The sequence below is a fragment of the Hyperolius riggenbachi genome, chromosome 3, assembly GCF_040937935.1.
Source record: "Hyperolius riggenbachi isolate aHypRig1 chromosome 3, aHypRig1.pri, whole genome shotgun sequence".
NCBI classification, from domain to species: domain Eukaryota; kingdom Metazoa; phylum Chordata; class Amphibia; order Anura; family Hyperoliidae; genus Hyperolius; species Hyperolius riggenbachi.
The window spans coordinates 313,600,165-313,615,256 of NC_090648.1; the positions used below are offsets into that span (position 1 = coordinate 313,600,165).

Sequence of the window (15,092 nt, forward strand, 5' to 3'; positions counted from 1 at the left end):
GCTCGCCATCCGCTTCCTCTACCCTGCTCACTGTGCACATTGCAGACCTTCTGACTACCTCCTGTTTTCGTTCACTGGCCACTCGCGCCGTTTCCACTTCCTGCTCACCATACACTATGCAGACCTCCCGGCTACCTCCTTCTGTCTCCGCTCACTGGCCGCTCGCTTCCACTTCCTGCTCACCGTGCACATTACAGACCTCCTGGCTACCTCTTTCTGTCTCCACTCACTGGCCACTCCCCGCCTGCTTTCACTTCCTTAGTGTGCAGAGTTCATGACTGTTCACCGCTGTTCCCCGACGCCCTGGTCACAGACTTGGAATATCAGAGCATGCATCAGTGCTGAACGCAACAAGCTGTATGCTGGTAAGTGCAGTGCATGTCTCCCAGTTTCATTCAGTTTGTAGCACCTCTCTATCCCCCTCTCAGCATGCCAACATACAGCTTGCTGTAAGCGGCCCTGTCTCAGCCTGCAACAGCCCATGCTAGCACGGAATCCTGAGGTACAACAGTGCTGGACTCTTGTTTGTTTGCTCAGTGTAAGTAGATGGGGTTTTACTGTAAGGGAGGGATTACTGTAATGGCGGGGCTACTGTAAGGGGGAGATTAGAGACAGCTTGGGAGGAAAAGCACCTGCACCATGGATGCGATATTTTATTTTTTTTCCTGGTTTTTGTCCTCTAAAAAGGTCTGGAGCGTCTGATCGTCCAAAAAATACAGTAATGCAAATTCATGTGCATTAAAAAAATGGGTGCCTGATAATCCCTTTAAAACCTTGATTTACTAGGCCTTGTTTATTTCTACAGTAAAGCTGGCCATACACTAGGCCGATTCCCCGCCGATCGACAGCAGATTCGATCACAGGGATCGAATCTGCTGTCACATCGGTCACGCTACACGCTAAATTTCTATCTATTTCGTCCCAAAATAGATCGATCGCTCCGTGCGGGAAATTAGTCGATCGCCCGCGGGTAGGGAGCGCGTCGCTAGCGGCGTTCGAGTGCCCGACAACCGACGCAATAGAGTGGCAATACATTACCTTCTCCGCCGGCGCGACTCACCCCGGTCACCGCTGCTCCGTCTCCGCTCTGCTCTGGTCTCCGGGTGCGGCATGCTTCACTTCTTCTAGCCCGGCAGGAAGTTTAAACAGTAGAGGGCGCTCTACTGTTTAAACTTCCTGCCGGGCAGGAAGAAGTGAAGCATGTCGGACCCGGAGACCAGACCAGAGCGGAGAAGACAGCGACAGACAGACCTGGGGACTGGAGTCGCGCCGGCCGGAACAGGTTATGTATGCGGGCGGGGGGAGCGGCGGTAGCACCACCACAGATTGTGAACGGTTTCAGGCTGAAATCTGTTCACAATCTGTTTGCAGTAAAGGCAGCCATACGATCCCTCTCTGATCAGATTCGATTAGAGAGGGATCTACCTGTTGGTCGAATCTGATGGCAAATCGACCAGTGTATGGCTACCTTAAATCTAGATATTTGAGCAAGATTCTTGTTCTTAATGGTCAAGGATAAAGTTGCCTGGGACTTTGTGTGGCTTTTGGATAAAATGGGAAATGGTGTGTGAAGCAAGGCTGGATTTGAAAACCATGACCTCTTGAGTTAGTGGTGTAGAAAGTTGTGCAATAAGGAGATGGTATCCTGCTCTTGCAATCCTTGATATTGCTTCAGTGAATGTGCTTTGCTTACAGTTGCATAACAGCAGAGGTCAGATGGAGAAAACTTCACAGGGCAGAGCCACAATAAAGAAGCTCTTGGGTGTAAATTGCAAAACCCCAGTGCAGGCAGGTTAATGAAAAACAATCCAGTCTGTCAGTGGTGAGCGTCTCATAGAATGATTGCTGCCTGCTCGCATCTAGCTATCTTGAAACACAAGGTGACATTAAAGAGACTCTGTAACACATTTTTCAGCCTTAGTTCTTCTATCCTATAAGTTCCTATGCCTGTTCTAATCTGCTCTGGCTTACTGCAGTCTTTCCTAACTGCACTGTCTCTGTAATAAATCAATGTATCTTTCCTCTGTCCTGTTTGTCGGGCTAAGGCTTGATTGTGTGGAATGTGCAGGGCTGCTTGTGATTGGTAGAAGCGATACACACCCGCTGCAGGCCCCCTGCACACTCTGAATGACTCGCACACTATGCTTAGCTGAGCCTATTAGAAGCTGGTTAGTTTGTTTGTAAACACTGCCTAAAACTGTTAATTACAAGCCAGGATTGCAGCAGAGAGTGGCAGAAACAGCACAGAGGGGCACAGGAGAAAATAATGAATAGAATGGTATGCTTTTTATTGTAAGAATATTAGAGTACAGATTCTCTTTAAAGAGCGGAATATAACCATTTATTTATTTGCAAAGTTGGATGGCATGATCTCTCTTCACTGGGGAAATCCAGATCTCGGTGCCTATGCACAGAGCTATTTCTACAGAAATCCACAGCCAAGGATCATGTGCTATAGTTTTCAACTGGATTTTAACTGTTTACATAATTTATTTTAAGATCAGTTTTTAGTGTAGCTTGACCTCCACCCATAACTTCCTGATTGCGTAATAATACTACGCATAGGGAAGTTATACGAAAGGACACCTTGTGGCCAAATAGTAAAACTACATCTAAAACCTTAAAGGGTACCAGAGATGAACGTTTCACACAAAATAAACATATCAGTTGATGGCTTGTAAAGAATAAATGCTCTACCTGATAATTTTGCCGCTCTGGTGTGCCTTTTTTAGTGTTTTTATCCATTATTGCGCCAGGAAAAATCAAATATGGCCGCCGGCTCATATCCCTTCTCCTTCCGGGTTATACGAGTTGTTCTGGATGTGCTGTCTAGGCTATATGAGACTAGGCTGCTATCTAGGCTAAATGCAGCCTTTCAGCTATTTGCTTTCATATTGGTATGATCTGCCTGTAGGAAGTGTCACTGATAATAACTGCAGTTTCATTCCTATGAGAATCTAGTGCACACAGAGATCATATTACAGCCACAGAGCTTCTCTCTCAGCAGAGCAGCCCCTCCCAGTCATCACAGCTCTCAGTATGCAAAGCAGAAGATCTAAGCCAGGAGGGGGAAGGCTTGGGCTTGAAAGGACTCCACAGAAGAGTGACTCAGCTATAATGATTCCAGGTCAAACCTCGACTGAATAGTCGGTGGATTCTTATCACAGTTGCTAAAAGACTAATTAAGCAGATAACAATGAAACTAAAAGCAGGGTAGGTGTTTACTGTCATGTTCCCTCTGATAAATGTAATAAAATACATGAGGGTGCTTCATCTCTGGTTCTCTTTAACCACTTACCTCCCACACTCACCAGTTGTTACTATTATTATTATTATATTTTTTGTAAAAAAAAACCCTGAAATTATCTGGGCAAATGAAATGTGTGGGTTTTAATTATGGTAGCATTTATTATTTTAACCACTTGAGGACCTAGGGCTTTACACCCCTTAAGGACTGGCCACTTTTTTTCCATTCAGACCACTGCAGCTTTCACGGTTTATTGCTCGCTCATACAACCTACCACCTAAATGAATTTTGGCTCCTTTTCTTGTCACTAATAAAGCTTTCTTTCCAGGACGTCTCAGGACAGCAACCCTGAGACTTGTCTCCCTCCATTTCCAACTGGACAGGATACTAGTTAAAAGAATTAACATAATTGATTAGGCAGGCACCCTACATAAGGCAGCATTCCCTTACCCTCATCAGTTGTTTTCCTGTCCAGCAGGATGCTGGTTGTGTGGGGAGAGCTGGCCAACCATGATAGATTTCAGGAGCCGCGGCATACAAGTGTCCCCTATGTCAGCGCTGGTCAGGCGAGCCAGCGCGGGTGCTTGATGTCTGCATCGGCTTCTCCCCCAGTCTGTGTTACACGCCGGAGCGGCTTCCGCTGAAGGACGCGCGCAGGGGGACATGTGACTTCCGCATTACGTGACCAAGGAGGAAGTAGAATGCTTTCCATGGCTCGGCGTGCATCCCAGCGGACATCTCGCCGCATTTAGCCGCTGATTGAGCTAGTCTGCTCGGTAATGCGGTGGATTTCTAAGGTAAAGCAAACCTTTTCATTATGTTTGAGCGGAAACCTTCAGGTGACCTATTCAAGGGTTGTGCATCCTGGTCACTCTTGTGTATGCTGACCATGGAAGCGTCCGCAGGCTCTTGCTCCCATAGTTCTGAGGAGTCAAGCTCCACTCCCTCTCCGGTATGTGTCTTCTGTTATAAGGCCTTTATACCGGCTATTATTTGAGGGTTATCAAGCACCCTCCCCTGGTTCCTCAGTTTTAACTTGGTTTCCATCCTGGAAACACCCAAGAGGAATAGATGCTGTTTATTTGGCCGGATGGATGTCCTCTTGGCAGCACTGCTCATGCATGAAATCCCTGGGCCACAAGCCATGGTCGGGAGACTGGTGCTGGTGGGGGAGTCCAATATAGGAGAACTAGACAGCATAAGAAATGGTACTGTTCCTGACGTTCTCCCCTATGCTGGAAAGATGGGATCACAGACAAGAGCTTCCAAGCTTGTACCAGCAGCAGGGATATTCACTCATATAGTTCACATTAGAGTGTGATTTTCCCCCTGTGTGTTTTACCCTCTCTCTTGTTTCCTCTATAATCTAGTGAGCTAATGGAAACTTGCAGGGCAATGATAGTTGCCAGGAGTCATTTGCTTCCCATTTGATTGGTCAGGCCTGCAGTAAACCTATGCTAGCTGTAGAGACCGACAATCGTTGAAAGGATGTACACTCACATGGTTGATTTTAGAGTGATGTTTCCTTGGTATAAGTTTATACTTTCTCTTGTCCTCTGTGTCCATGCAATCTAGCAGTGGGTGCAAAGCAGGAGGTGAAGGTGAATTGTTGCCATTGCAGCAATAGGCTTCCCCAGGGTTATAATAAGATGATTTGTCAACCCTGAACTGCAGCGATGGGGATTGACCATCTATGGAAATTTTCAGGAAGTGAATCTCTGGGTAGTTTCAAGGAGTTCCTTGTTTCAAACTTGTTCAGATCTATTGTGCATTTGTTTCAGAGCTGCATTGCATTTGTTTCAGAGCTGCATTGCATTTGTTTCAGAGCTGCATTGCATTTGTTTCAGAGCTGCATTGCATTTGTTTCAGAGCTGCATTGCATTTGTTTCAGAGATGCATTGCATTTGTTTCAGAGCTGCATTGCATTTGTTTCAGAGCTGCATTGCATTTGTTTCAGAGCTGCATTGCATTTGTTTCAGAGCTGCATTGCATTTGTTTCAGAGCTGCATTGCATTTGTTTTTGATCTATATTGCATTTGTTTCAGATCTGCATTGCTTTTGTTTCTGATCTGCATTGCATTTGTTTCTGATCTATATTGCATTTGTTTCAGATCTGCATTGCTTTTGTTTCTGATCTGCATTGCATTTGTTTCTGATCTATATTGCATTTGTTTCTGATCTGCATTGCATTTGTTTCTGATCTATATTGCATTTGTTTCAGATCTGCATTGCTTTTGTTTCAGATCTGCATTGCTTTTCTTTCAGATCTGCATTGCTTTTGTTTCAGATCTGCATTGCTTTTGTTTCTGATCTGCATTGTTTTTGTTTCTGATCTGCATTACTTTGGTTCAGATCTGTATTGCATTTGTTTCAGTTCTGTATTGCATTTGTTTCTGATCTGCATTGCATTGGTTTCTGATCTGCATTGCATTGGTTTCTGATCTGCATTGCATTGGTTTCTGATCTGCATTGCATTGGTTTCAGATCTGCATTGCATTTGTTTTGAATTTTGTTTGATTTGTCAAGCCTGCACTTAAACCTTTACTGGCTGTAGAGATTGACAATTTTTCAGTGAGATACACTTAGTATTTAGAGTGTAATTTCCCCTGTATGTTTTATCCCCTATCTATATTCTGGCAAAGGTGAATGTAAAGCAGAGGGTTTCAAGATTCTGGAATCTTAAGCAATGTGGACAGTAGATTTTTCCAGTATTATAAGTAATTGTTGAATCTGCACAAAGGGCAGTGCTCAGTCGTGTGGCAGATTTATTCAGCAGGGAAATTCACTGCCCATATAAATCTATGGGTCTGGGCACAGTGCGGGGTTGTACCTGATCGCATTATTCTAAAAAGCGGCATGCAGATTTGTAAAAAGGCCATGTCTGGTCTCCATTGCAGTTCACACTCATAATGTTGCGTTACTATGCATGCATTATAAGCTTATCCACTGTGATCCTAGCCTAGAGCTATCATAGCGGTGGGTGTTGTCTTCCACTTAAAGAGGAACTCCCAGTGAAAATTCTTCATTTTTTACAATAATTATGTATAAATGTAGTCAGCTTTTGCCCATTTTTTAAAAGCTTCCCTCTCTTTTATTTACATTCTGACATTTATCAGATGGTGACGTTTTTACTGTTGGCAGGTGATGTAGCTGGAAATGCATGCTGCTTGTTCTGGCAGTTGGAAACAGCTGTAAACCACTATTTCCCACAATGCAACGAGGTTCACAGACCGGAAACTGCCAGGAAAATAGTCCTCAGTCTCCTGTGGGAGGGGCTTCACCACAATATTAGACATACAGAGCCCCCTGATGAGGATCCATTTGTGAAAAGGAATAGATTTCTCATGTAAAAGTGGGTATCAGCTACTGATTGGGATGAAGTTTAATTCTTGGTCACGGTTTCTCTTTAAAGGAGAAACTGTTAGGAAGCTGTTAAAACAGATTCCAAGAATGGCAAGTTGGATAAGACTAAGCTGTCAAACCTGATAAGCATGCAGCGTCTTCTGAAGCGGTGTCTAAATCTAGGAAATGTGCAGTGACCGTATGCCTGATTCTACAGAACACCTGTGTCAATTATGCACTGAAAAGGTAGTGAAAGATGAATCCCCTACATAATTAAAGATTTGATGGGATGGTTGAGATCAGAGATGTCCTTTGCTATTAAAGAAATTGAAGAATCTGCTTTCATACTTTCTAATTCAGATGTTACACCGACATTTACCCCCTCTACTTCTGATGCACTTATTGCTGGTCCTTCTAAATGCTCCTAACAGACCTCCTCAAGAGGTAGCGAGTCAAGGTTGATTCAGATAAATTTGATGTCTAAAGGGAGAGTGGATATCTATTATTGGAAGAGTTACCACAGGGCGAAGTAGACGCATCTGAGGGTAAAGGCGTTAAGTCTCAGAAATTTGTTTTTCCACAGAATTTATGAATGAGTTATTTGAAGCTATGCATAGGGCTATGGGCATTACCAAGGAACAAGAAGACCTATTACTATTGATCAAATGTACAAACGTTTATCTGACCTAAGATTGTATCTAAATTCCATAGATCTCAAGAGATCTTTTTACCATCTTTTTGCAGTAATTCATCAAATTGAAAGGAAGAAAGGTTGCACTGTCTAGGTGTTAAGAAGGTGTCTAATTGAATGAATATCTTCAGAGATCCAAGAATTGGAGGAAGTCCAATGCTTTGTTGGTTCTCTTTGCCGGAAAGCAGCCATCTAAAGAAACCTATTGCAAGATGGATCAGACAAGCTATTGCTTTATCTTACTTGCACCAGGGCAAGCAGTTATCAGGACTAGCGAAAGGTCATTCAACCAGAGCGGTTTCTACTTCCTGGGCAGAGAGAGCAGGGGCTACTATTAATAAATCTGTGAAGCTGCAACCTGGTCAAGCCACAATACCTTTGTTAAGCATTATAGACTTGATTTAACCTCTAACTCTGACTTATGTTTTGGTAGAAGAGTTTTGCAGGCTGTAATCCCCCCCTAATTATGTCTTGTTTATCATCTCAGGGTTGCTGTCCTGAGACGTCCTGGAAAGACAAAACTTACTTACGGTAAGGTCTTTTCCAGGAGTCGGAAGGACAGCACCCTTACTACCCACCCTGATGTATTGTTAATAAAAATTATTTGAAGCATCATTCTGTGTGGTCTTTTTTATTACTGATGAGGGTAAGGGAATGCTGCCTTATGTAGGGTGCCTGCCTAATCAATTATGTTAATTCTTTTAACTAGTATCCTGTCCAGTTGGAAATGGAGGGAGACAAGTCTCAGGGTTGCTGTCCTTCCGACTCCTGGAAAAGACCTTACCGTAAGTTTTGTCTTTTGGTGCTATTTGATTGCTCCTGCGATTTTTACTTTTTATTATATTCATCAAAAAAGACATGAATTTTGGCAAAAAAATGATTTTTTTTAACTTTCTGTGCTGACATTTTTCAAATAAAGTAAAATTTCTGTATACATGCAGCGCGAAAAATGTGGACAAACATGTTTTTGATAAAAAAAAAAAAAAAATTTCAGCGTATATTGGTTTGGGTAAAAGTTATAGCGTTTACAAACTATGGTGCAAAAAGTGAATTTTCCCATTTTCAAGCATCTCTGACTTTTCAGACCCCCTGTCATGTTTCATGAGGGGCTAGAATTCCAGGATAGTATAAATACCCCCCAAATGACCCCATTTTGGAAAGAAGACATCCCAAAGTATTCACTGAGAGGCATAGTGAGTTCATAGAAGATATTATTTTTTGTCACAAGTAAGCGGAAAATGACACTTTGTGACCCCCCTCAAAAAAAGTTTCCATTTCTTCTAACTTGCATAAAAAAAAAATGAAATCTGCCATGGACTCACCATGCCCCTCTCTGAATACCTTGAAGTGTCTACTTTCCAAAATTAGGTCATTTGTGGGGTGTTTACTGTCCTCACATTTTGGGGGGTGCTAATTTGTAAGCACCCCTGTAAAGCCTAAAGGTGCTCATTGGACTTTGGGCCCCTTAGCGCAGTTAGGCTGCAAAAAAGTGCCACACATGTGGTATTGCCGTACTCGGGAGAAGTAGTATAATGTGTTTTGGGGTGTATTTTTACACATACCGATGCTGGGTGGGAGAAATATCTCTGTAAATGACAATTTTTTAATATTTTTTACACACAATTGTCCATTTACAGAGATCTTTCTCCCACTCAGCATGGGTATGTGTAAAAATACACCACAAAACACATTATACTACTTCTCTTGAGTACGGCGATACCACGTGTGGCACTTTTTTGCACCCTAACTGCGCTAAGGGGCCTAAAGTCCAATGAGTACCTTTAGGATTTCACAGGTCATTTTCAGACATTTGTTTTCAAGACTACTCCTCACGGTTTAGGGCCCCTAACATGCCAGGACAGTATAGGAACCCCACAAATGACCCCATTTTAGAAAGAAGACACCCCAAGGTATTCCGTTAGTTGTACGGTGAGTTCATAGAAGATTTTATTTTTTGTCACAAGTTAGCGGAAAATGACACTTTGTGAAAAAAAAACAATTAAAATCAATTTCTGCTAACTTGTGACAAAAAAATAATAACTTCTATGAACTCACCATACTCCTAACGGAATACCTTGGGGTGTCTTCTTTCTAAAATGGGGTCATTTGTGGGGTTCCTATACTGTCCTGGCATTTTAGGGGCCCTAAACCGTGAGGAGTAGTATTGAAACAAAATTTCTCAAAATGACCTGTGAAATCCTAAAGGTACTCATTGGACTTTGGGCCCCTTAGCGCAGTTAGGGTGCAAAAAAGTGCCACACATGTGGTATCGCCGTACTCGGGAGAAGTAGTACAATGTGTTTTGGGGTGTATTTTTACACATACCCATGCTGGGTGGGAGAAATAACTCTGTAAATGGACAATTGTGTGTAAAAAAAATCAAAAGATTGTCATTTACAGAGGTATTTCTCCCACCCAGCATGGGTATGTGTAAAAAAACACCGGCGGGATGTTGCGGCGGGTGAGCGGCGCCAGGTGGAGGCGGAGGATCGCGTCACGGATGACGCGATCGCTCCGCCCATGCCCATACAAGGACCGCCGCATTTTGTCAATACGGCGGTCCTTGCGGGGTCCAGTTCCCGGCCGCCATTTGTCAATACGGCGGTCGGGAAGTGGTTAAAACCATAGTGGCTGAAAACTGGGAAATAATGACATTCTCCATTTTTTTTTTTTTTTTTTTCCTGTTAAAACACATTCAGAATAAAATTTTTAGCAAAATTTACCCCCCGAAAGAAAGCCTACCGGTAATTGGTGGTGAAAAAAACAAGATATAGATTGTTTCATTGTGATAAGTAGTAATAAAGTTATAGGCAAATGAATGGGAGGAGCGCTAACAGGTTAAAATTGCTCTGGGAGAAAAACTCTTGGAGGTGAAGTAGTTAAACAGATCAGTATATGTTTGTATTTGCAATTTTGCAATTAAGCAGAGTTTATCTATTCATCAGGCAACTAGTGAGTGGATTATTTGTAATATGAATTGCATGGATGCACTGCTGCGTGTGTATACTAAAACTGCTGCCTACTGCACTTGAAGCAGGAGAGAGAGGTGTCCGTCCGTGGAAGGACCTGAACAGTTGTGATGAAGCATACTTTTATGTATTGTGTGTCACATTATATACACAATGCGGCTGTTTTACAGGCTATGCATTAGGCCTCGTTCACACTATACGCGCTGCCATGTGCATTTCGGCAGCACGTATGGTGTGCAATCGGCAAGAACATCAGAAGTGCATACACAGTGCTTTTGACTATGCATGTTGCGCAGCAGTGCGATGTGCTATCACACTGCTGCACACATTTTTGGCAAAGCACATTGCTGATCCTTTTTTTCTATTGAATGGGATCAACAGAGCAGTGTTCTCCCCAGGCTCGTTTAGCCGGGTGCTCCACTCGGCTAGTTTTGGTGAGCACCCGGCTGTCATCAGCTCACCTCCTCCTCTGCTGTAAGCATAGTTGCTCACAGAAGCACCAACCCTGCATTCTCTCATATCACCCCACCCGGCTACCTTTTCATGCCACCCGGCTGAAAAAAAAAATTCTGGGGAGAACACTGCGAGCATAATGCAGATGGCGTGCGATCGGGTGCACTTGCATCCCAAACGCACAGCCATATGCATTGCCTAATGTGAACGAGGCTTTACCCCAGTGTTAAACTAGCTGCAGTGCTAGTTCAGTGCTCAGTTGCATTGCAGAATAGTTATGCATCTCAACTCACTGCCCATATAATTCTATGGGGCTGTAACGGATTACGTTATTCTAACTCACTGCATGCAGGCTTTGCATTAAAGTCTATGTCCAGTCTACATTGCAGTTCAGTCATTTTAACGCGTACCTTATGCGACTGACCACTGAACCTAGCCTCAGGCCTGGAACCCACTACAAATCGCTAGTACAATCGCTAGCGTTTTTAATAAGAGATTTGTAAGCGATTTCATGAGCGTTTTCTGGCGCTTTTGGGATCGATTTTAAAAAGTGTAAACTTTTTGCCAGCGATTGTGTAGCGATTAGCGATTTTAATTCTGATTGGTCCTTCCAATGTATCATAATTTTATTTACAGTTTGCAATCGCTATGTGTAGCGATTTGCCAGTGCTTCAGTACATTACATTGAAGCGCAAACGCTTTCAAAATGCTGCATGTACTGCGATTGCGATTTTGCTAATCGCTACTGTGGAATTTGTTACATTTACATTAGCAGAGCGTTTAGGGAAAGCGCTAGCGATTCAAATCGCTCCCCAAATGCTCAAATCGCTTTAGTGGGTTCCAGCCCTAAGAGTTTGGCTGGATTTGTCTAAAGTTTTCAGCTGTAGCTATTCTAGGTTAGTTAGGCTGAGTCTGCAATGTGTTTGCTGAGCTTTGAGTACTTGTGGTAAAGATAGGAGTGTAGATCTATGACAACTGGATGTATATCCACTTTTTCTTCTCTCGATTAGTTACAGAATTGGAAGCAAAGACAAAAGAGAAGATGGATGCTGCTAAGAAGAAAACAAGCTTTGAAATATCCGAATTAAAAGAGAGACTGAAAGCCAGTCGGGAAACTATAAACTGTTTGAAAAATGAGATCAAGAAACTGGAAGAAGACGATCAGTCTAAAGATATATAGCAAAACCGAACAAGGGTGTGAGTGGGGTGTATTATATGCTGTACAGTTGTAATATTAGGTTGTAAATATTTCATGCTTGTCTATGACCTCAACAATTGGGGTATACTTGTAAAGTTCTAGTTTACCCCTGTGATATACCTGGTTTTGTTTTTATCTTGCCAAATTAAATATCTCCATATTTTACACAGCATTAAATCTGATGTGTTTTTAGATGATGCACCTGTATAAACTTAGGCTAGGTTCACAGAGGGACATTCTACTCCCATGCTATAAAGTCATAGAACTCCATTTACTGCACTGCAATTTTAAGGCCATGCAACGTGAATGTTGCATTATGGTAATGCACGGCTGCAGTGCATTGCCTCTGAACGCATATGTTAACAGATGCAGTGAAGCATACAGGCAATGAAAAGTGTGCTTTTTTTTTGTTTTGTAATTTTGCGTTGTAATGCAACGTTAGTCGCAACGTCCCACTGTGAACTTAGCCTTAAAGGACAACTGAAGAGAGAGGGAGATGGAGGCTGCCATGCTAATTTCTCTTTAAGCAATACCAGTTGCCTGGCTATCCTGCTGATCCTCTGCGTTTAATACTTTTAGCCATAGACCCTGAACAAGCATGCAGCAGGGTAAGAACAGCAGCACACATGCTTGATTTTTGGCAAAGAACAATCAATGTTTGTATATTTAGGTCTTGTGTTTTTTGGTTTTTTTCTTTTAGTTCAGTTACTGGTTTTTTACCTCTGCAACGCTTAAGTCCTTTGACACTAGATTGTTGCATTGGAATGCAACAGGTGCGATCACATCCCAATGCAGTGATATTTCTATGGTACATTGTCCATTGCTGTGCTGCACAGAACCCAATATGAATGTTTACAGTAGCAGTGAAGCATACGTCAGTGTACTTTATGCTTTACATCACACTAGTAATGTACAATGTGTCTTATGTAAAAGGACCATAAATGACATCTGAGGTGAAAATAAACAATTGTATCTCTCCTCCTTCGAAAAATGACTTTAGTTCTACCACAGTGTTTTATATTTAAAGGGACTCAGAGCGCCTCTCATGGGCATGCCTTTAAGCCAGATGACTTCCAACAAAGTCATGCTATGATCCCTCTGGAGGAGCCTCTTGCAATGGCCATGCGTGTCACTTCCTCTTCCTGCTTCATTTAGTGATGCATTTCTCTAACTGAGAAGACAGGGGTGACCCGGAAGTTATAACATAGCCAAGATGGCAGCCGGGATTTTAAAATTGAATGAAAACTGTTTGGTGTAGAACGGCAATTCAGACATCAAATGAAAGAGTAGAGCACAAGCTACAGGAAGGTATGCATCTTTAAGTACTTTGCAATACTGGTCGGAGTCTTAAAGGCACACCCATGAGAGGTGCTCTGAGTCCCTTTAACCCCATCCTAATGCCAATTGGCATCAGGAGGGTGGTAGCCCCAGGACCACATCGCCAATTGGCATCAAGTCCTGGGGTGGGGTCTTGCAGGAGATCACCAGTGCATCTCTGCAGGGCTGTGGAGTTGGAGCAATTTTGGGTGTCCGGAGTTGGGAAAAAATGCACCGACTCCTAATGAACTTAAACTGTAATTAAAATAGGAAAATATGATCAAATTTTCTATTTCTCAGATAATGGCAACCGGGGAAGAGAGGCGCCAGCAGGGTAAAAGTGGCTAAAACCTTTAAAATTTGCTTGGAGGAAGCGGTGGACTTGCCTCCATAAAGCAGAAACGAAAGACTGTCTATATAATAATCACATTTATTATATAGTACCCCAAAAGTGCAATGCGTTTCGCAGGCCACACCCGCGTTGCACTTTAGGGGTACTATATAATAAATGTGATTACCATTATACAGACAGTCTTTCGGGTCTGCTTTATGGAGGTAAGTCCACCGTTTCCTCCAAGCAAATTTTAAAGGTTTTATCCACTTTTACCCTGCTGGCGCCTCTGTACCCAGTTTGCTGTACCGTGTCCACCCCTGGTGGAGGGGTGATCTACCCCTTTTCTGATCTACAGAGAGCGACTTCTTAATCCTGAGTGAGGATAAGTCTAATCTCCTCACCTGCCTATACATTGTTGCCTTTGTGGTAACCCGCATTTGAGTATACTCTTCTCACTAATTATCTTTACTAATTTTATGCTGGACAGATTCCACTATATTGGGCTCTGTTTCTCTAACCTTATTTCTCAGATATTAGTCGTCATAAATTTATATATACAGAAATAGCTCTGCTTAGTCCACAAAAATGAAATAAACCAATTAAAGTTAGTTACTTGTGCTGCTTCAATAAAGCAGTCCCCGTATTTTTAAAGTCAGATCTACATATCTGATTGTGACTGTACAGTATATATGATGTGCACACAGAAATCTAATAGAATATATATATATTCTAACATCTATGCTGTAAGAATAAGGCCTGATATGTAGCCGTGTCACTAATAGAGATGGTCAATGAGATGGAAATAATTCTGCGTGGATGCGGATTTATGCAAATGTATGCACTCTTTGCTGATGAAATCAAATAATTTGCTATGTTGTTACAGTTTGGTGACTACGAATTAAAGGCTACCCGAGGCAGATGGAAATAAAAGTTTTATAAATACCTGGGGCTTCCTCCTGCCTCCCTCGCTGTCCTTCTCCACCACCTGGATGTTCTGCTAGGAGTGCCAGTAATTCAGCCAGTCAGCGCAGTCCGGAGACGTGCCGCTCCTACAGCCAGGAGCATTCTGCACCTGCGCAATAGTGCTGCGCAGGTGTAGTACAATCCCAGCGGCGGAGTGTGTGCATGTGCGCTATGCCAGACTGGCTCAAGTACCTGGACTCATAGCAGAAGGATCCAGGTGGCGGAGGAGGACAGTGAGGGTCTGATTAGCCTGAAGGGGGCTGGAGGAAGCCCCAAGTATGTATAAAACTTTAATTTCATCAGTCTCAGGTTTACTTTGTTACACAGTAGTACTATACTCTACATATGCACTCCCCACAGAGCTGCAGGTAATCCACTGAGAATGGTGTGTACATTGAATGTAGAGGTGTTTATCACCCGTAAGCCTGGTTCAGATTGTGCACGAAGAATGTGTAATAGAGGAAGAATACCCTTATTCCCCTGCAGAGTACCTGCCCATCACTCTTACATGTACCCACACTTACATTGCTTAGGGCCTGATAGACGTTCTTTGTTCCGATCTGTACTTTTTTTCAAGT

At 42.9% G+C, this 15,092-nt stretch overlaps 1 protein-coding gene across 1 annotated transcript in view; it reads left to right on the forward strand.

Annotated features, from left to right (window-relative positions):
- The window catches only part of YEATS4 (YEATS domain containing 4), a 46,602-nt gene extending 34,537 nt beyond the window's left edge, over positions 1-12,065 (forward strand). The window contains exon 7 of the mRNA XM_068272753.1: positions 11,713-12,065. Within this exon, the coding sequence (XP_068128854.1) occupies positions 11,713-11,882 (170 nt within the window). The 3' untranslated portion in view covers positions 11,883-12,065. The remainder of the gene's footprint in view (positions 1-11,712) is intronic.
- Positions 12,066-15,092: the final 3,027 nt, after the last annotated feature.